Below are 22160 nucleotides of genomic sequence, written 5' to 3'. Positions count from 1 at the left end.
TCAATGCCATTCTCCCAAATCGTCTCACCCTCGCCCTCTCCCACAGAGCCCAAAAGACTGTTCTATACAGCTGTGTCTCTTTTGCTGTCTCACATAGAAAGATGCTAACGGTAATCATCTCAAGCTTTTAAATTTACTTCTTTTTTTGCTAAAGTAATCAGAGTGTAATGAATTTACATAGACAATAGACATGTTTTGTTTTGGTGTTACATTAATTGTTGATATTTTAAAAAATAGAAATAAAAATTAATATTTGCTGTATTAATAAATATTAAATCTGATTTCTTACACATTAAATCATTAGATCACAAAGAAGTGAGAATTTGAAAAGGGAAAGGAAGATGGCAATTGTGAAGTAGGATGTTGATACAAATATTAATATGAAAATAATATGAATCATCAAAGAATTCAACATGAGGGGAATGAGGAAAATATAAAATGCAAGATAAATTTGATGAATGTCTTAATCTTGTAAAGATACATCATTCTACTTAACTCCTATGTAGCAAAATTGTCATTGATCCAATGCCAGCATTTCATCAAATGACTGCATTTCAGTATAACCATTCGGTGATCCTTCTATTGCTCTTTAAATCACAGATCAAAAAACAAAGCAAAACAAAACATAATCTACTTACTGAAACACTGTTTTCCCAATACACATAAGTCTCCAATAAAGATGCAAAAATAAGAATTAAAAAACTATGACAGAATCTGTTATAGTTATACTTATTTATTTTACCTTTTGCATGTGTTGACCTTGATAAGTTAGTTCAAGGCTTATTTCATGTCAAATACTAAATGAAGGGACAGAGATACAAATTGAAATTTAAAAGTAGTAGGAAGCCTGTGAGGAGTTCTGAAGCAGGAACAATGGAACAAAGAATGACTAAGAAGCACTATTTTCTGATCACAAACTATTTTATAAATGTACAAACACTGTTACAAAACTTCATGTAGAATCTTAATTAATACTGGAAAAAGTAGTTAATGTAAGTTCACTGAACAGATGGGAGTCAATAAATAGTTTAACTGAAAATTGCAAGGGAAAATTAGATTACAAAATGATACCTATTTGACAGTTTCAAACAATATCTGTAGGATATTAATACTTACCTGTGATAGGATAAAGACAATGTATAGAATGTGTAAATAAAGGTTCTTTCACCTTCATCAAGAGGCAAACAAACTTGCTACATTGATATTTCATGATAAAAGAATCATAGAAGAACTAAACAATTTCACAGTTTTCTTTGGTATTATGTTCACATAAATCCTCCTTCACTATGAAGACTGTCTACTTCTAGGGTAGTGACTAGATTTTCCTCTTTATAAATTGTCTAAGGCAAGGGTATGACAAACACAGGCCTTCCATAAATGATTGATGGCTGAAGGATAAGTCTCAGAACTGATATATAAGTTACTGGTTCTTTCTGTAGAAATAAAATCTACTGACCACTGTATCTTTTACAACTCCTAAATTAAACTGTGTTAATATAATAATATTTGATACAAAATCATACTGTTTTAATGAAAGGTGTAACAAACCAAACTTGACTTAACAACAACAACAACAACAAAAGATAGAAACACCTAAATATTTATATGAAAAAGCAAAAGGTGTCAAACATCTTACAATTTCTTTTGAGGCCTTTGAGAATTTTGCTTTTGAAAGAATGACATAATTAGTCTTTCTAAGATGGGCAGATTGCAATAAACTATGCAATGACATGTGAAAAGTAGTGAGCTTCAAAATACTGAAAAATGACTGATTCCTAAGGACTTAACACATTGGTAATATTTAAAAATTCAGTTCAAAATGTCATTTATGATTTTGATCCATTAACATATTAATGAACACTGCCAGACTAACACAGATATTAAAGGTTTCCTAGCACTTTGCCATAAAATTGATTTTAAGAGTTTTTATTTGAGCTCCTTTAAAAACATTTAAAAGATAAAAGGGCACTCAAGTACTAATAGAATTCATAGATGAAAGTTTTTTTTAGGCCATGAATAGAGTACTGAACATTCATACAGGCAAAAATGGGCCTGTCAACATTTCTATTGCAAATTTCATTTAAGAGGTCTTATCATCTTCATCATCTTATAAACTATTAAGCTAGAAGCTGGCATACAAATTAGCAGCCTGGATGCAAATTTGTTTACAAAATCATTTGAATCAGTTAGTTATTTTGATTTAGACATCAGCTAGAAAACATTAAGTCAGGGTTTCTCTATATGCGTGAACACTGAGTAAATATTTTGTCTAGTCTGCATGGTTCAGTTAGAGCACACAGCCAATAAATTCAAGGTACTGTGTTTTAGCTCCAGGAGATTCAGTTGTGTTTATTATTCCTGTTCTCCTAAATTTGATTTATTATCTCACAATTCCAGCTTTTAGCAACACAGAACTCATTATTAGAACATACAGATAGATCAGCATAATTTCACTACCAACATTTGGGGGGAATTATAAATTACACCTTCAATAACAGATTCAGAGAAATCATTCATTCTTTTATAAGCCTTGGTACGCATGCATGCTCAGTCATGTCTAACTCTTTGTGATCCTATGAACTGTAGCCCACCAGGTTTCTCTGTTCATGGAATTTTCCAGGGAAGAATACTGGAGTGGCTTGCCATTTCCTGCTCCAGAAGATCTTCCCAACCCAGGGACTGAACCCATGCCTCCAGCATCTTCTGCATTGGCACACCCATTCTTTACCACTGACCCATCTGGGAAGCCCATCTGTGTATAAAAGTATAGTTTAAACATCAAAAACAAAGCCATTACTAAAAATTACAATTCAGATCAGTGCAGTCGCTCAGTTGAGTCCGACTCTTTGTGATCCATGAATCGCAGCACACAAGGCCTCGCTGTCCATCACCAACTCTTGGAGTTCACCCAAACCCGTACCCATCGACTTGGTGATGCCATCCAACCATCTCATCCTCTGTCATCTGCTTCTCCTCCTGCCCTCAATCTTTCCCAGCATTAGTGTCTTTTCAGCTGAGTCAGCTCTTCGCATGAGGTGGCCAAAATATTGGAGTTTCAGCTTCAACATCATCTTTCCAAAGAACACCTAGGATTGATCGCCTTAAGGATGGACTGGTTGGATCTCCTTGCAGTCCAAGGGAATCTCAAGAGTCTTCTCCAACACCACAGTTCAAAAGCATCAATTCTTCAGCACTCAGCTTTCTTTATAGTCCAACTCTCATATCCAAACATGACTACTGGAAAAACCATAGCCTTGACTAGACAGACCTTTGTTGGCAAAGTAATGTCTCTGCTTTTTAATATGCTGTCTAGGGTGCTCATAACTTTTCTTCCAAGGATTAAGCATCTTTTAATTTCATGGCTGCAGTCACAATCTGCAGTGATTTTAGAGCCCCCCAAAATAAAGACAGCCACTGTTTCCACTGTTTCCCCATCTATTTGCCATGAAGTGATGGGACCAGATACCATGATCTTAGTTTTCTGAATGTTGAGTTTTAAGAAAACTTTTTCACTCTCCTCTTTCACTTTCATCTAGAGGCTCTTTAGTTCTTCACTTTCTGCCATAAGGGTGGTGCTGTCTGCATATCTGAGGTTATTGATATTTCTCCCGGCAATCGTGATTCCAGCTTGTGCTTCCTCCAGCCCAGCATTTCTCATATAAGTTAAATAAGCAGGATGACAATATACAGCCTTGACATACTCCTTTTCCTATCTGGAACCATTCTGTTATTCCATGTCCAGTTCTAACTGTTGCCTCCTAACCTGCATACAGGTTTCTCAAGAGGCAGGTCAGGTGGTCTGGTATTCCCATCTCTTTCAGAATTTTCCACAGTTAACTGTGTTCCAAACAGTCAAAGGCTTTGGCATAGTCAATAAAGCAGAAATAGATGTCTTTCTGGAACTCTCTTGCTTTTTCAATGATCCAGCAGATATTGGCAATTTGATTTCTGGTTCATCTGCCTTTTCTAAAACCAGCTTGAACACCTGGAAGTTCATGGTTCACGTATTGCTGAAGCCTGGCTTGGAGAATTTTGAGCATTACTTTACTAGTGTGTGAAATGAGTGCAATTGTGCGGTAGTCTGAGCATTCTTTGGCATTGCTTTTCTTTGAGATTGGAATGCAAACTGACCTTTTCCAGTCCTGTGGCCACTCCTGAGTTTTCCAAATTTGCTGACATATTGAGTGTAGCACTTTCACAGCATCATCTTTCAGGATTTGAAATAGCTCAATTTGTATTCCATTACCTCCACTAGCTTTGTTTGTAATGATTCTTCCTAAGGCCCACTTGACTTCACATTCCAGGATGTCTGGCTCTAGGTGAGTGATCACACCATCGTGATTATCTGGGTCATGAAGATCTTTTTTATACAGTTTTTCTGTGTATTCTTGCCAACTCTTAATATCTTCTGCTTCTTTTAGGTCCCTACCATTTTTGTCCTTTATTTTGCCCATCTTTGCATGAAATATTCCCTTGGTATCTCTAATTTTCTTGAAGAGATCTCTAGTCTTTCCCATTCTATTGTTTTCCCTTATTTCTTTGCACTGATCGTGAGGAAGGCTTTCTTATATATCCTTTCTATTCTTTGGAACTCTTCATTCAAATGGGTATATCTTTCCTTTTCTCCTTTGTTTTTCTCTTCCCTTCTTTTTTTTTTTCTTCCCTTCTTTTTACAGCTATTTGTAAGGCCTCCTCAGACAGCCATTTTGCTTTTTTTGCATTTCTCTTTTTTGAGGATGGTCTTGATTCCTGTCTCCTGCACAATGTCACAAACCTCTATCTATAGTTCATCAGGCACTCTGTCTATCAGATCTAGTCCCTTAAATCTATTTCTCACTTCCACTGTGAAGTTAAAGTCTTTTAACAGCATCTTTTTATGCTTTAATAGAGTAACAATGAAGTAGACTCATTTTAACTTCTCTATATTAAAACACTCATAATAAAATATAACTTAAAATTTTATTTTTTTACTGACTCAGTCGATGAACCCAGGTACCAATGGATAAAGAATCCACCTGCAATTCAAGAAACACAGGAGACCCAGTTTCGATCCAGGGGTCAGGAAGACAACCTGGAGAAGAAAATGGCAACCCACTCCAGTATTCTTGCCTGAAAAATCCTATGGACAGTGGAACCTGGCAGGCTACAGCCCAAAGGGTCACAAAGAGTCAGACATGATGAGTGACTAAGAATGTAAGCATTCAGAATGAAATTGAAAAACATTTTCCTTCATATTTCTTTTTAATCAGATAACCCTCAGAGTGTGAAAAAACAAAAACAAAAAAAGCTATTCATCATAGAAAACTAAAATAGATATTTTAGAAATTAGATTAATATCAATAAAACAATTTTCATTGTTTAAAACTGCTAAAACTGGTTAAAACTGTTAGTTTTATTAAGTAGATGTGAACATATGAGCAAATGGCTAATGGGATGTGAACAAGCTCAAGAAAAAGGCATTTTAATTAACAGTCTCTTTTTTTCCCTTCACCAAGCTCATGAAAACAAAAATGTCAATTCAGTTTGTGACTTAAACTTTCAATAGACTAAAGTGAGTTATTACAGTAGGATCATTTTTAAAGTGGAGATCCTTGGCTGACTATTAGTCAATTTTAATCATTTAATAAAATTCTGGAATATATAATTGAGGAAATAGACTTGGACACCAATTGTATGTGTAACAATCAGGTAAAATGTGTAACAATTCAGGTAAAAGACCTTAATTTTGGCAACCATGGAGAAATTTATACCTAGCTGTTCTGAGATGCAAAACTATTTAAAATAACAATGTCCCAAATAAATTGTCCAATGTAATAAATATATTCTATGGGTAATCATGCGAGGGCATTGTTAGGCTATCTGAACTTTAACACTGAAAATATAGGTTTAAATGACATCTCTAAGAATACACTGACAAATTTTCAATATTGCAAGTAGAAAAAGACAAGTATATATTTATATTGAGACAGTCTAAAGTTCAGAAAGTATTTAAGTACAATAGTACTTCTGCTGCATATTAAAGTATATTTTATCACCTTCAAAGGAAAATGTAATGCTAATTTTGAGTGCTTAAGTATAATTTAATGCATGTATATATATATATTTCTTTTTTAGACAAGATGTAATCTAAATGCCACCATTTAATTTATAGTTAATCCTTAGATGGCATGTTAAGATTCTCATTTACCAGTATTATTACACTCATGTATCTGAGTCACCTTACACAATTACTTCAGGAAATATTATTTTGAGCCTGGTCAGGATTTGGTCATAGGCACAGTGGTCTCTCCTCTCAAGTATCTTTATTTCATAAACAAAGATACGTGTTTGATCCCCAGGTCAGGAAGATCCCCTGGAGAAGGACATGGCAACCCACTCCAGTATTCTTGTCTGGGGAATCCTATGGACAAAGGTGCCAGGCAGCTTAAAATCCATGAGGTCACAGAGAGTTGGACACGACTAAAGTGACTTAGCATACATATAAAGGAAGCTCATAAGGCAGTACCCAATAAAAAGAAGAGCTACCCTGGTAGCTCAGCTGATAAAGAATCCGCCTGCATTGTGGGAGTCCTGAGTTCAACCCCTGGGTTGAGAAGATTCCCTGGAGAAGGACATGGCAGCCCAGTCCAGTATTCTTGCCTAGATAAATCTCCATGGACAGAGGAGCCTGGTGGGCTGAAGTCCACTGGGTTGCAAAGAGTCCTAGATGACTGATCGGCAAAGCACAGCAATAAAAAGAAACCTGTTGGACAGAGAACTGAAGGACTATTTGCATTCTATTGTGTGGCAAATCTCTTCATTTCTCAGAACAGTCTGCTCATTATGTGAAGATGTACACCTACATGTGCACTTTTAACTAGGATGTAATTATGGTAGGAAGTAGAGCAAGGGGATGAAGCTTGGGTAGGAATGTTCTTTTAAAAAGCACCTTCCCATACCCCCACGTATAAATCTAATGCACATTCTCTGACTATTAGACAGACACTAGACAAGTTAGTTATAAGAGTTTTCCCATCCTTAAATTCTGTAGAACTAAATGGAAGATTAAGGTACCAAATTTATTTCCCAGGGCTCATGATACTAGTGAAGTGAAGTGAAGTCGCTCAGTCGTGTCCGACTCTTGCCACTCCATGGACTGTAGCCTACCAGGCTTCTCCATCCATGGGATTTTCCAGGCAAGAATACTGGAGTGGGTTGCCATGTCCTTCTACTGGTAAATAATATTATGCCCACATATTTTATATGTGAAGTCCATAAATTCATTTACATTCATAAATGTTAAAATTTTACTCAGGAGCACTGGGTTAAAATCTAAGTAATATATGTTTTGATTTTTTTTCTTGTCCTTAATGCACTAAACAGCTTTTTGTCTTATAGTGACATATTTACCTTATGCATTGTTCCTTTGTTTCCCCCTTACTGTGTATGATGTATGGGAAAACCAATACAGTATTGTAAAGTAAAATTTAAAAAAAAACTGAAAAATAGCTTTCACAACCATTACAGAATAATTAAGAGAGTATTACAGAATAATTAAGAGAGTAAAGTTAGGCAAGTTAAGTAAAGATGTTGCAAACTACAAGACTGAGAAGTTGCTTATTACATACAATGTGATATATATATATATATACATATATACACACACACACACATGGATATTAACATTAGGCTATCTTTTAAGTTAAATTGTCAATATTTCAGTTTTTCTCATAAAAAATGAAGAGATTTAATTAGCAACTTGGTCATTTATAGTTTTATTGTTTAATGAGTCTATGAACTTATGAATCTATTATCCAACCACTAGCTAAACAACAATCCTGGAAAGTCATTGCACCTCTCTGGCCCCAGGAAATGTGGATAATTTATAATTGGAGATAATAATCTATATGTAGGAGATAACAGCTATCTCACAAGATGCTTTGTTAGAATTCTAAGCAAGAAAAAGAGAGAGAACCACCGTTTGAGATGTAGTTAACACACTCTATTTAAAGGGCTTAGCACAGAGCTTCTTGTGGTTCAAATTTTATACAGTAAATGCACATGCCTATTTTGATACCATTTCTCCTGACATAATAAGATCTTATATCCTCTCTATATATGAAGTGTGTTTCCTAGGTGGCTTAGTGGTAAAGAATCTGCTTGCCAATGCATGAGACAAAAGAGACATGGGTTCAGTCTCTGGGTTGGGAAGATCCCCTAGAGTTGGAAATGGCAACCTGCTCCAGTATTCTTACCTGGAGAATTCTCTGGTGGGCTACAGTCCATGGGGTCGCAAAGAGTCAGATATGACTGAGCACACATTCTTTCACATACATGAAGCACCTCTGAGCATTCTGGAATCTTGTATAATCTGATGGACTTGTACAAACTAAGCATAGCTGTTGTTTTTCAGTTGTTTAAAAGTTAACAAATTCACTTCTGAGAGTCTATTTCCATTTATAAATTTCCTTTCAAAATGGTATGCAACTGCATTTCTTAAACTGTCATAGTTTAAAAAAAAGAATGCTTACCATTACTTTAAACTATGGAATAAAAAAATTCCTTAAAATTTGCTAACATAGAACAAAAGAAATAAGAACTTTATAATCTTGAACATTACAAACTCAGCTTTTCAGAGAATCACTCATTACTTTTTATGTAATTCAATCACTTTCTGAACTTGTAAGCACTTCAAATTTAGCAACATTCATTATTTTGGAAATTTTACTCCCATATCTTGAAGAGACCTTAGAGAAATATCACATATTACTAAAATTGAAGATAGCCCTTCAGATTATTGATTGTTTTTACAATTTTAATTTATAAAATATACTATGTATAGTATATTTATACACTATAAATTTATAAAATATACTATTTATATATTTATAAAATATACTATTACTTCTGTGGTAGAATTTTACATGATACCATCATCTTATTTAGATCATGCGAGAGAAATGTGCAAATGTAAGTGCAGATGAGAGAGAATGCATACATCTTATGTTAATATGATATAAATATATAAAACCATGAATAAAATAAATTAGGAACAGATTTTCTAGATTTAAAAGTCTTTAAGAAATTATGTCTAGATTATGGGAAGAAATAAATAAGAAGTGGATTTTTAAGTACTACCCCTCTAAGTTCTTTGAAAAAGTGAAAGTGTTAGTCACTCAGTCGTGTCTGACAATTTGCGATCCCATGGGCTGTAGGTTCCTCTGTTTATGGAATTTTCCAGGCAAGAATAATGGAGTGGGTTGCCATTCCCTTCTCCAGGGGATCTTTCTGACCCAGGAATCTAAGTTCTTTATAAGGCTAAAAAACAGTCCTCTGATTTTGTTTTTACAACCATGTAATGTCAAAAATAGACTTGAATATATGATGATTTCATTTGGTGTACATATTATAATAGTTTTAGAAAATATTTTCATTCCAAAATTGTTTATTTTTGTCTTTTACAAAATGAGTAGTTAGCATAAAAAATACCATAAAAACATATAGTCACTAGTATTCTTCTATGGTACTAATTGGCATATGGTTCTCAAATATTAGATTTGTGATTGTCTTCATTGGTGCCATTTGAGAAAATTCTGTAGTAGAATTGATAAGGTACAGTAGAAATAGAGTTGAACATGAACTTGAAAGCTCAATGATCTAGTCTCAATTCTGGAGTTAGTTATATTTTTAACCTAGTGAAAAATACACTTATCCTTTCTAGACATGTGCATTTATTGTATAAAATATAAGCAGTGAACTAGCTGGTATGTAAGAACTCTTCCAGCCCTGTAAGTACCATGGATTTGTAACAAGATGAATCAACAAATTCATGTAAGTACATTAGTGAATCAATATTAAAATAAATCAGTATTGGAATACAACAAATGAAATTAGCCTAGGAGTAGGAGTAACATATTTAAGCTATGATTCTGCCCCTGATTCATAGAGCCAGCACCTGGATTAACTGTGTAAAGGTGATAAGCAGAAATTTCAGTGTTTCTCAATATAGAATAGCCTGGGAACTTATCCAAAGTGAAATAATAGCTAGAGAGAAGATGCTATATTTTTTATTTACTGTGGTGGACAAGTTAGGGCTGGTAATGTTAGGGATGAAGTGTGTGAGATTCACACACTTTGTGCATGGAAATGTATTTTAATAACAGTGATGATAGCACCTAGTGTCAGGCACTATATATGTTGCATGCATAATCTTTCTACTGAAATTCTAATTTCCTTTTTAATAGATAATGAAAATGAATTTTAGGAAAACTGAGTTGCTAGTACAAAGATAGTTGCTGGCAGTTTTTTTTTTTTTTTTTCCTGCTTCAGGTCTTGATGGCTCCAGAGTACTTGCTTTAGTGCTTTAGTGTTTCTCAAACTTTACAGCACATCAGAATTACCTGGATGACTTATTATAAACACCTATGTGGGTGTCCAACTACTAGGGCATCTGTTTCAATAGGCCTGGGGTAAGAGTCTGAGAATTCATATTTCTAACAAGTTTTCAAAGGATGCTACTCGTTGAGGAACATTTTGAAATCACTGCTGTGCAATCTTTTTGAGCAAATAGAAAATTTTGTCATATCTAATGACACAGGATTATCACTGATATTCTTGTTTTCCAGTTACAAGGTACATGATGCATATGATAATCCTATAAATTTTGACTTTTTAGAGGTTTCAGATTGGCTTTTGGATGACAGATTGTGATTATATAAAAAAGTATTAATCCTTAAGAATCTTTAGTTAGCACCAAGCTATAGTTTAGCAAAGGTGTGATAGCACGAATGCATTTTATAGCAGTGATTAGAGGCTTGAAAGAAAGAAAGATGATAACTAACATTGAGACCATGAATACTGGAAGGTATTCAACAAATTGATTTTTCTCAGTGGCATTCCTGTAAAAGTTATATTCCTGATGAGAATGAGGGCCTTCCAAGGGGTCTAATTCCGAGAAAATCTTGTAGACTTGGAGATTGATCTCCCTGGAAAGTACCATGAATCACCCCACCTGCTCACTTTGAAAGAGAAAAGATAAATGGATAACGACTTTATCTGTTCTACCAGATCTCATCCGAAATCCAAATTAAAACTGCCACTGTATGTATAAACTACATACCACTTTGTATTATGAGTAAGGGCTATGGGAAAAAGAGACAGAAAAAGAAGCTATGTTTTAATGTATACAGAGTGAAAATAAAATGACCTTATTGGCAACTCAGGCATTTTTTGCTAATCTTTTGGTTTGCAGTCATTTTGCTTATAATCTCTCCAACATTGAAAATTGGAATTCAAAGTACAAGATGGCAGATTTTCTCAAATAGTCATGTTACTTGAAGTAACAGTTTCCTCACCAGACATGCTGCTTGAGGCTTCAAAGTTATTTTCCAAGCTGGACAAAACACTGAAAGTATTTAATATCCTGAAGCCTTTTCTGGAGACTGTGATATTAAGTAGAAGAAAGTTAAACTTTCAGGGCATCAAGGAGAAGTATGTTTGGAGACGTAGGAAAGAAAGTTTAGCTGCTTTCATTTAGTGTTTGAGACTAGACAGGTATTTTAGCATTAGAGGTTGTTTCTATATGTGTGCAAGGGCATCATTAATTGCTACCTTTCTTACTTTTTGTTTTATCAGATGTCACTTATGCCAGAGCTTGCCACTTTTAAAATCCTATATTGATGCCCTTGCTACTGCTTATTTCAATATTTTACTGTTTCTGCAGACAGTAAATTGTGTGTTCAGGGAAAAGATGTGTACTCCACATCTATTCACCTATCCCATAAATAGTAACACTAATTAATATCATGAACAGTAATAACTACTGAAAGGAAACCTGTGCTCCTGGAGTATATAATCTATTGAGTAAATTCTATCCCTTTTCTCCTTGAACGATCTTAAAGGAGCTGCCATCAGGTTTTCCACAGCCTGAAACCTGCTCCTTAATCATTTCTGCTCACACACTCACTCTTCTACATGGGCTTAGAGCAGCCCCCACGTCCTCCCCAAACCCCTCAATACCAAAAGATTCTGGAAATATGGGGCTGCAAAATGACACTTTAGAAGGATTTTAACTGGTAACTAACTGTCCAGGGAAAGTTCAGGTCAGAATTCTGGGAGGCTACTGAAGCCTTTTGAGGACGGTAAATTGGAGTGGCTTAGCAACTCGGTGGTGCAAAGCCTCCCCAAAGGCGCCGTGTTCATGGAGAAGGGAAATCGCCGGGCTGGCTGAATTTATCTTTCTTTCTTTGGTTGTTCTGCTTCGTATTATTCTGCACTGAGCTGAAATCTCCTTTCCTGCCCCGCTTTCAACCCTCAGCTGGCCTCTTCTGCGGGGCGGGAAGAGGACCCCAGGACAACCGGGATGACCTGTGCTGTTTCATTTCGTCTGCGCTTTCCCCGGGGATCCAACAGACCCCTGTGGAGTTCCAGTCCTGGGACTGCCTCCTGCTTGCTTTCCCCCCAGCGTCAGAGCAGGGAAGGGGTTGAAGGGGATAGAAGAGGGGAATCAACCCCCGTTACTCCTCCGGTGAGTTTTTTGAACTCCCGAAGAGCCTGTTAGAGAAGTTGTTTTGGTGAGAGCAGCGCTGGGGTCGGCTTGGGAAAACGGAGCTTTCTCTGTGCCTCCACCGGGACTCCTGACAGCAGTGGTCGCAGCGCCACCGACCAGCTAGGGTCCGGGAACCGAAACACACATTGTGTAACCCGCCACCTTGTCCATCTCGGACACACACCCACACCTACCCTGGAGGCCTCCAGAAGGCTCCTCCGCCATGATCCATGTGGACTCCCCCTCCCAGCAACACACACACACACACACACACACACACACACACACACACACACACACACACGCACACACCCCATCACAATCGCTAAAGGCCAAGTCAGGCATTCAATTCAACCTCAGTGGTCTATGAATATTTCGGGGAATCTGGTCTTCTAGAAGCAATAAAGTATTTCCAGAGAAACAGCTGGAGGGGAGGGCTACCTGACCAGACTGCAGCAAGCAGGACAAGGACCCCGACCCAAACAAGAAGGTTGTCTCTCAGCTGCTGACTCAGTCTTGTTAGATTCAGGGGAAGGGTATTGATGGTGGCGGTAGTAGTGGGTGGCTTTTTGTTGGATGCAGTTATTGGTTTGTAAAGACATTAACCCAACAGAACCATCTTTGTAAAGCTCTCTCGAGACCTGAGACGCGACAGAAATTTTGTTAACGATACTGACAGGTCAGACTATCGCCCTGAGGTCCGGGCAAGTAAGAGTTATCAGACCTGGAGCACAAGCCTGGGGCTGACACCTCCAGCGAGGCCATCCTGGGGTGGGCACAAGGTGCTACTGAGCGCTGCTGGTAGCTCTCCTCCTGCGTGGACACCGCGACCCTTGCCAGCACTAATTAACTGTGGGACAAGCTGCGAGCTCGGCTCTTCCCAAGAGCTCTGTGGCGGGAGTAATATCTCCTTGGAGTCCCAGAGCACGCAGAAACGCAGATCCTTCTGGAAGTCCGGGGGTCCAGCAAGGAGTCTTGAAAGCAGGCTCTAGTACAGGGTGGGGGTGTAGCACGCTAGCTTGCACCTGCTGTCCTCGGAGGTCAGTGCTTTCTGTACCTTCTCCCCCAGCCCCCCACTCCCCGCACGATTTGTGTGTTCCCCCGGGATCTCCCGAGGAATGTGAGGAAGCACCCTGCCAGTGTTTGTTTACGTGGGCGGGACGTTTAAGCACGACTTGAAGATTCACATATTCTATCTGATTGAGACCTAAAACAGGCAGGCTGCAGCTGCAGGCTGCATTTCAGAAATCTCTGCTGCGTGTGTGTGTGTTTTGGCATGCATCAGCCTAAGCAGCCCCCACCCCTCCCCACCCCCCAATTTGGTGCCTTCCATGGCGTTTTATTTCAGATGACAGTGGAGATAAAGCGCCTGGAGAGGGTTGCCTGTCTTTCCAATACCACTGGAGCGATTCAGGCCTACCACAGAAGCCCACTTTGTCTTCTACTCTGAGGCGATTTCTCCCACTGAGCCTCTTTGTCATTGCTGTTGCAGGCAGAGGTGAGATAGTAAAAGATGAAAAGTGTGGACAAAAGGTGGAATTCTCAAGGCCTGAGCTGTTTACCTGGAAAAGCACGCGCCACAGACTTCCTTAGCCCTAGCCCCAGATTAGAACCTGCAGAGCCCTTAGAAAGACTGCTCATTCCGAGCTTTCCCGTGGGCCTGGGAGACCGGAAGAAAAACACTGTGGAAGACAAAAGCGGTCGGTAGACACTAGGGGGAAAGAACATTCAAGCTATTGCTGGGATCTTGGTTTTAAGAAAAGCCTTGAGACGTAGGTGGAATTAAAATAAAAAAGGAGAAGGGGAAGAAGAAGAAGCAATCGTAAAAATTGGCACCACTGGCAACCGGGAGTAAATCTAAAGAATATATCCTCTGTAAGTTTGTGTCTCAGAATCTGAGGACGGCATTCCAAGTTGTAAAATATAGGAAATGCCTTTCAAGTGGCAGATAAGTGACAATGAAGAACCTTATTATCATTAAAAAAAAAAAAATTAATGGTCCGTTGAAAATTGATTTTGGACAAGATCAAAGCAGAGTGTGAAACACCCCTTCTTCCCGATGTCCCCGAAACTGGAATGTATTCAGTGGACCGATTGTCTCAATCCAAAGTACAGGAGCTGTGAGTAGAGGAGAGGGGGGTGGTGGTGGGGGGGTGGTGTTTCTCATTTCCAGTTCCATTTAAAGCAAACTGACGTGCCTTTGGTTTCTTCGGCGCTGCTTATCTGGGAAATATGGTAGGTCCGGGCAGCCGGGCTGTATCGCAGGCTGCTGGGCTCTGGGTTTGTCAGCCTGGCATGCTCGACCAGCTTCGGAGACTCCCTCTTCCATCTGCCCCTCCAGTGTGTTTTGACTCAACAGGTATCGCGTGAAAACTCGCATTTAACCCCCCGGTCATCTAGCAGGAGCCACCTCAACATTTTTTCCTGCCAGGAGCTGTCGCCGGCTCCTAGCCGCCAAACCCAGGGCCATCCATTAACCTCCGGCTCCCAGTGGCAGGCGAGCTAAGCATAAATGCGAGGCTCCTCACACGTCGAGCCGGCGACGAGAGCCCCTTGTAAGCAACCCAAGACGCGTTTTGTGCACTAGGCTGTGTAGTTGCGCCCGTAGAGAACAAGCGTTTTGGCTCAAAGCTGCGCTGATGCTGGTGAGGGTCGGCGAAGGGGGGGTGTCAAGCTCTAAGGAGCAGGTTAAGATTACAAGGCAGTTGCTGCCACAGAGACCTGAGACGACTTCTTGGCATTTAGGAATGTCAATTAAAATTCGAGACATGTCGCGCATCATTGGTCCCTAATAGAGGGAGAGGTAACCCTTCCAGCTCCCTCCACCCAAAACATGAATTATCATTTCCACTGAATGCAAATGGACTGCTTTCTGTGGGGGGACAGCCAGCTGCAAGCTGGACAATAAACTGTTTCATAGAGACGCGGCCTGATTGCGGTTCAGAGAGACACTCCTTTACAAAGGAAGAAGCGTCCAGTTTGTGAGGACAGAGGTTGCGCGCCCGGGCCAACAGCACCCCCCTCCCCACTCCGCCCACCCCCGACTTGAAACTAGCTTCACTGAAAACGACATCCGTCGCGTCTATGCGAGCTGCCATGAGTACGGGGAGGTGGTTGTTCAAAAATGATAGCATGAGTCATAGACACAGCCTGAGGTGCTTTTTTTTTTTTTTGCAGCAATTAATGGGCAGCAGGGCGCAGGAGAAGTTGTAGAACAGAGCTGGGAATCTATTTTCTCCCAGAGGACAGCTCTCCTTCCAATGATCCTGACTGCCCCTTGCCTTCCTGCTTAGGATTGAATTTTACATCGCGCCCACCTCCTCCCCTTGTCTGTGCATGTGACACTCACTCTACCTGTCTGAACGCCGAGACTTGCTGGGGATTTTCTTTTTGGTCGTCAGCTAATGACTTTCCTCCTACCTTCATTCATCCCCAAAGGTACCTTGTTACACTTCCTGGCGTCTCAGACCGTTCAAAAGCCCCATTTTAAGCCAAACCTCTACCACAGGACCTAGGAAAGAGCCTCTATCATTTATCAATGCAAAAGAACCCACGTAGAAATAATTCACATATGCATGCACACATTCATGTTGGTTGTGGGTGGCCGGGTGGGGGGATTCTTGAAAGACCCCTGTGCCCTAATGCATTTAAAAGCAGCACCTTTCTAACATGTCGGTAACTTTCCTACCTGAAAGGGTTAAAAAGCATTTCCAGGAGCGTCTTTAATATAAATATTCCAACCAAAGCGTCAATCCCCACTGATCTGACTAGAAATCAAGGTAACCCTCATCACCAAGAAAAGTCTTGCAGAGGAATTCTGCCTGGTATCCACTAGTTAGAGGCTATACGAACCAACTCACGTATTCGTTTGAGCATACTGCAAGAATATTTATTGAGCACAAGCTCAATCACTGCATTGAACGCCAAATCTGGCAAGCAAAATGCATTTCCTATCTGAGGGAGAAAAAGAGCTGTGAATCAACTCCTTCTTCAGTATTATCATGATGATTTTATCCGTGCAAATTGCAAAGTAAGCTACCCGTCTCCGGCGACAAGTCAGCTCACCTCCATCCAAAGCAGAGGGGACCCCCGAAAGCAAGCCTACCTTTCACACAAGACACCGTCAATAAAAAGACGAGGTTCCGGAACGTAAATCCACTTTTAATCCCCATTTTCTTCATCAGAATGAAGTCTAGGCGGCCACATTTAGCGCATTTTCTCGTGCCAGGCTCCCGGGGTTTGGATTCCTTCGATCGGCTTTCCCCTTTGCGGATCCCTTTCATATTATTCGCGAGCTCCTAATTCCTGCTCCTCAGCCCGGCGCAGTGGAGTTGTTGCTGTTGTTGGTGCGCGGTCACAGCTCGAAGTGAATGGTGTTTCTGGGATACCACAGCAACCTTGAAGAGGACTCAACCATCTCTCTCCAACGGGGGCACAAAGTCTCTGCTACTCTGGATTCTGCCTTTTCTTGTGCGTTTTTTTCCCCTCCACTAAAACCTACCTCAATTCTATCTCGTTATAGCAACCACCAGAAACCACTAGTGAGCCTCTTAAAGCTCAGCTCCTCTCTTTGACAAACTCGCCACAATATTTGAAATTAAGAGGTTTGATTTTTTTTTCCCCCCGAACAGATCAATTCTGCCTCTAAAAGCAGCCCAAGAAATATTATGTTAGTGAGTTCTCCATTCCAGCCTGTGACTATAGAAACGTGTTACAGGAATATTTTAATCGGAGAATCTGTATTGCTTTTAGGGAAAATGTGATGATAATGAACCGGGTTCCATCGATGGCCGCGTCTTTATAATGGGACATGTGTTACTACTGTAGTTGCAGTATATTTCAGGCAGGCGTCTCACATTAATCATCCTATGATTTAATTGAAAAAGGGAGATCACAGAGAATTTATTTGCACACAGGCATTTACATATTCAAGTGCTTAGATGTAAACCCATAACCGGGTTTTTTTGATTCACGAAGTAAAAGGATTTAATCCGTGACCAGGGCGGAGGTGAGGTGGGGAGGGAGTCAGTCATCTTCAGAGAGTTCACCTTTTTATATTCCCTAAACGAGTTTTAGCTGTTGTGTGCTGCAGTTAAACTACTTTACCGTGGTAGTTATCTGGAACAGATACCCATTTGTCTTAATTCTGAATCGGTCCCACATATATAAATGGGAAGGTTCTTTCAAAACGGAAAACGTATGTATCTATACGTTTCGACCTGGCAGCGCCAACTCACCAGTCAAGGGTTAACATCATACAGGGAAAGAGTTCTTGCGCCATCTACTGGCTATTACTAAGCCTCCCGCTTCTCTTTTACATCTAAATGGTACCCTATTTCCCTCATCCGAAGGTGCAGGGGAGCTTCGGCGGAGACCAGCGTGTTTTGCTTTTGTATGTCAGTTTTCGAATCTTTTTTGTTGGTCCTGGCCCAGATCTTATAACCCACAAGTTCCTTAGACTAGGCGCGTATTGGAAATCTGTCCTTTTCGGAATCTGATAACATCTCGGGAGGGGGAGGGCTGCAGCACTGGTTCTGGAAGAAAAAATTGCAAAGGCTTCTGTCTCTATTTGCGTGCCAGAAACTATCAGAGGAATTATATAGTATCTATCTTAGGGCTTAGTGAAGAGGACCGCCCATGTGAGTTTGCAGCTCTCCCCATTGCCCACAAATGATGTCTTCTGTCCCGTGTACCACACGAAGAGTATCCTGGCCAGCTTTTATCCCTGGGCTCATGTGGAGCTGCCTGCTGGAAAGAGCAAGACTATTGCATTTGGAGGGAGTTTTCCTCTGGGAAGTGGGCACACTGAGAGCGTCTATAGGCGTGCGTAGTGTGTGGGTTCAATCTGCAGGCATAGGAAGCATTCTGAACTCTCCGGGTACGTGGCATTTTGTATGGGTCTGTGATTCTCCCACGCAGTGTGTGTGTGTGTGTGTGTGTGTGTGTGTGTGTGTACATGGGCGCTATAGTGAGGGGTAAGAGTGGGTGTTTTTGGAAATGATGGAGAGTATGATTTTCTATGTGTGGGTGTTTTCCCAAGTGTGTTTGTGCAGTATATATGCGTGTGCATGTGTGTATGTTCGACAGAGAGAGAATGAGAGAGAGGGAAAAGAAAAATTTCTCTTCTGGATAGGGAATATTAGCAAGAGGCAAAAGCCGTAAATGCAAAACTGACCTTATTAATTCGGAGAGGTACATTAAGGGCGGTGTGGCAGGATACTTTTCATTCCCCCCACTGCCTTATTGTCCGTGTATGCAGATTCCAAGGGAGTGGGCAACAAGGTTGGGACTAGCTGGAGACCGGGAGGATCAACACTGAAAACGTCATTAGTCTGCTCAGCCACCTCGGTGGCAGCTCTGGCAATGATTTCAGTCAAGTTGTCTGGGTGTGTTGCTACTGCTGTTGCCTTTTCTGGACGGAACAAGGAGTCAGATGCAAACAGGTCCTTGGACTGAGGACACTCGACAAAATCCTCCTTATCAAGTGTGCAGAGGTTAGTCACCTCAACTGATTTCACTTTTTGTTAAAAGAAAAAAAAATATCTTGGCTGTATGTAATCTATAAACACATGGGTATATATCTAGACAGAAGGACTTTACACACAAAAACTTTATTTCTTAAAAGTCAGGAATACTTTGAACAGTAATTATTGTGCAAAAATAAACTTTCACTATGGGACCATCATGACTATTACTAAGCTACCAGTTTCTAATATCTATTGTCAAACATACTAATTCTATAGTCCAATTGTCTTTCCCTAAATGAATCCTGCCTGTCATTTCAATGTGAAGCTGTTAACAGATTTATCTGGTAATACATAATACATTAAACAACACTATAGTTTCTAGTTTTTATAGCTCATAATAAATCACAAGCTATTTTTAACCCCCAACTTCCAGTTCCTGAGACAGGATGGAAAATCATATTTCAGAGATGAGGAAAGTTAAGGCATGGGGAAATGGTTTGCCCAAGGTCATCATCAGGAACACTGATATTTAATCCAATACATTCAGTGCTGGATCATACTCTTGTCTTTCTAAACAGTCTCCTCTTCAAGAGAGCATTTCCAAAGGTATTCCAGAAATATAACAATATCAACCAAAATCTTGGATGGGAAATTCCTCAATTTCTCCAGAAGGAGAAATACAGTGTCTAAATTTGGATGGAAGAAATCATCTATCTCAGCTGATCTGTAGGAACGCAGCAGAGTTGTACATAGGTTCATTTAAGATTGTTGGGAAAAAATAAGATTAAAAAATAGCTAACATAATAGCAAACATTAAATGCGTACTCTATGCCTGACATTGTTTTATATTTACTTGGCATATCATATTCAATTTCTGTACAAACTTGCTAAGACAAGTACTACAATTATCCTCATTTTATAGGTGAAGAGATTGATACACAAAAAATTAACTATTTTGCCTTGCCTGAGGTAATATATTTAAGAGGCAATATGAATCTAGGGGACTTCCCAGGTAGCTCAGCTGGTAACGAATCCAGCTGCAATGAAGGAGACCCCAGTTCAATTCCTGGGTCAGGAAGTTTCCCTGGAGAAGGGATAGGCTACCCACTCTAGTATTCTTGGGCTTCCCTGGTGACTCAGACAGTAAAGAATCTGCCTACAATGCTGGAGACCTGTGTTTGAACTCTGGGCTGGGAAGATCCCCTGGAGGAGGGCATGGCAACCTTTCCCAGTGTTCTTGCCTGGAGAATCCCCATAGACACAGGAGCCTGGCAGGCTACAGTCCATGGGGTCACAAAGAGTCGGACATGACTGTGCAACTAAGCACACGAATCTAGGGTGTCCAGTTTTTGAGTCAATGTGCTTGCCTATTGCTCTTTCCTGTGCTAGCTCCCAGAGATGCTTGTTGTCTAATAACAAAAAAAATATATATATATATGATTTTTATAGTAAAGGTACCTGTATAAGTATAGAAAATCAAATAAGGAAATTTAAAGTTAATCAAATTGTATATTATCTATATTATACATACCAGGCTTCCCATGTGGCCCAGTGGTAAAGAATCTGCCTGCCAATGCAGGAGACAGTTTCAGTCCCTGGGTTGGGAAGACCTCCTCGAGTAGAAAATGGCAACCCACTCTAGTATTCTTTCCTGAAAAATTCCATGGACAGAGGAGACTGGTGGCTACAGTCCATGGGTTTGCAAAGAAGAGGACGCCACTGAGAGACTGAGCATGCCCACATACACAGGTATCATACACACACATACACAAAATGGAGAAAACCTTTTTTTTTCTTTTTATACTTGTCAGTTACTAAAATCTCCCCTCTCCTTTTGGATCATTCAGCTGATCACGGTGATGAAGTACCATAGACAGTTCTTAAAAAGACTTTAGGTCAGAAACGGACAGGTTCTTTAAACTGGAAGTACCAGATTTCCATTCCTTTTCAGTACCCCTTCCCAAGAACTTACAGAATACAATAAAGTTTGATCTTAAAATGAGATTTAATTGGCACTTAAAAGGGAGAAAATAAGCACCTTTTCAAAAATTTCTCAATATTAAACCAAGTCCTCAATATAGATTTACTCTGTTTTAGTATCACAAGGACAATGTCACAGAAAAATGATCAAAACAGAATAAATACACCAAGGAAAAAACAACAGAAAGAATTGGGAAGAGGTTCCCTTTAATTTTGAAAAGAATTGCATGTTCTTTTGATAGAGAAATGAACTTATAAAGTGTTTTTGTTAATTCCTGTCACAGATATACAGATTTACACAAGGATTATTGTTCAAATGCAGTATTTATTTTGTTATAGAAATGTTCCTGCCTATTAGTGCTGTATGGCCACTGATTGTAGAGATACCTTTTTTCATTAAAAGGCTCAAATTCAAATCGATGGGTCTGTGGGGAAACAATAATTAGAATAAATTAAAAATGTTAATGCTTTGCAAATAATGAAGCAGGGATTTTCCTGTTTGTTCACAGTTTTTGTTTAGAATTTGTTGCCAGGAGAGTAAAAGAAAAAGAGGGACTTGTTTTCTCATTTTTCTACTTAAGTGTCCATTCTTGAATCCATCCTATCTGACCTTTCCAACTCCTGGGAAATAAAACATTTGACTGCAAATGTTGGATCTAGAATAATGCAGGAATTCTAATTCAAGTCTATACATTTTGACTTGCAATAGCTTCTATTTGGTTGAGAAGAAGAGAAAGAGATCTAATATTCAGGATAAAGTAACTTTTCTTTAAGCAATCATATTTAAGAAGATAAATTATCAGCTGGATAAAAGTATCTGCCCATCTGTTAATCAGGAAGCATTGTTGAGAGGTGGAGATGAACCTCTTGGAAGTGTTGCTAAGAGTGCTTCCTAGGCATTCATTCCTCTTATGTCCTGACTCCTCTTTCAGTTTCATTAATAGTGAGGCTTAACCGGCATTTCAGTCTTTTTCATGTTTTAACCACATTAAGGAAGAGACTGAAGTTTCTATGTCACACAAGGGTAATAATAATATGTTTTAAACAATGAGAGAGTAGAAATACTCTAAAACCAAAAGCAGTATCTATGGCTGTATCCAGACAAGTAAATCATACTTTGCCTCCAAAAAACTTATTTTTGACGTGAACCACATATATGTTTAGTACATTAATATCCAAAATTTAAG

The 22160-nt window shown here is 39.4% G+C and overlaps 1 protein-coding gene across 2 annotated transcripts in view; it reads right to left on the bottom strand.

Annotated features, from left to right (window-relative positions):
- CSMD3 (CUB and Sushi multiple domains 3) overlaps positions 1–17346 on the bottom strand; it is a 1383361-nt gene extending 1366015 nt beyond the window's left edge. For both annotated transcript variants that reach the window (XM_069601113.1, XM_069601114.1), the window contains exon 1: positions 16632–17346. In XM_069601113.1, the coding sequence (XP_069457214.1) occupies positions 16632–16809 (178 nt within the window). In that variant the 5' untranslated portion in view covers positions 16810–17346. The remainder of the gene's footprint in view (positions 1–16631) is intronic.
- Between the last annotated feature and the right edge of the window lie 4814 nt (positions 17347–22160).

The sequence above is a fragment of the Ovis canadensis genome, chromosome 9 (assembly GCF_042477335.2).
Source record: "Ovis canadensis isolate MfBH-ARS-UI-01 breed Bighorn chromosome 9, ARS-UI_OviCan_v2, whole genome shotgun sequence".
Classification (NCBI taxonomy): Eukaryota; Metazoa; Chordata; class Mammalia; order Artiodactyla; family Bovidae; genus Ovis; species Ovis canadensis.
The sequence above is the reverse complement of the archived record's forward strand: the minus strand, read 5'-3'. Positions and strand labels throughout refer to the sequence as shown.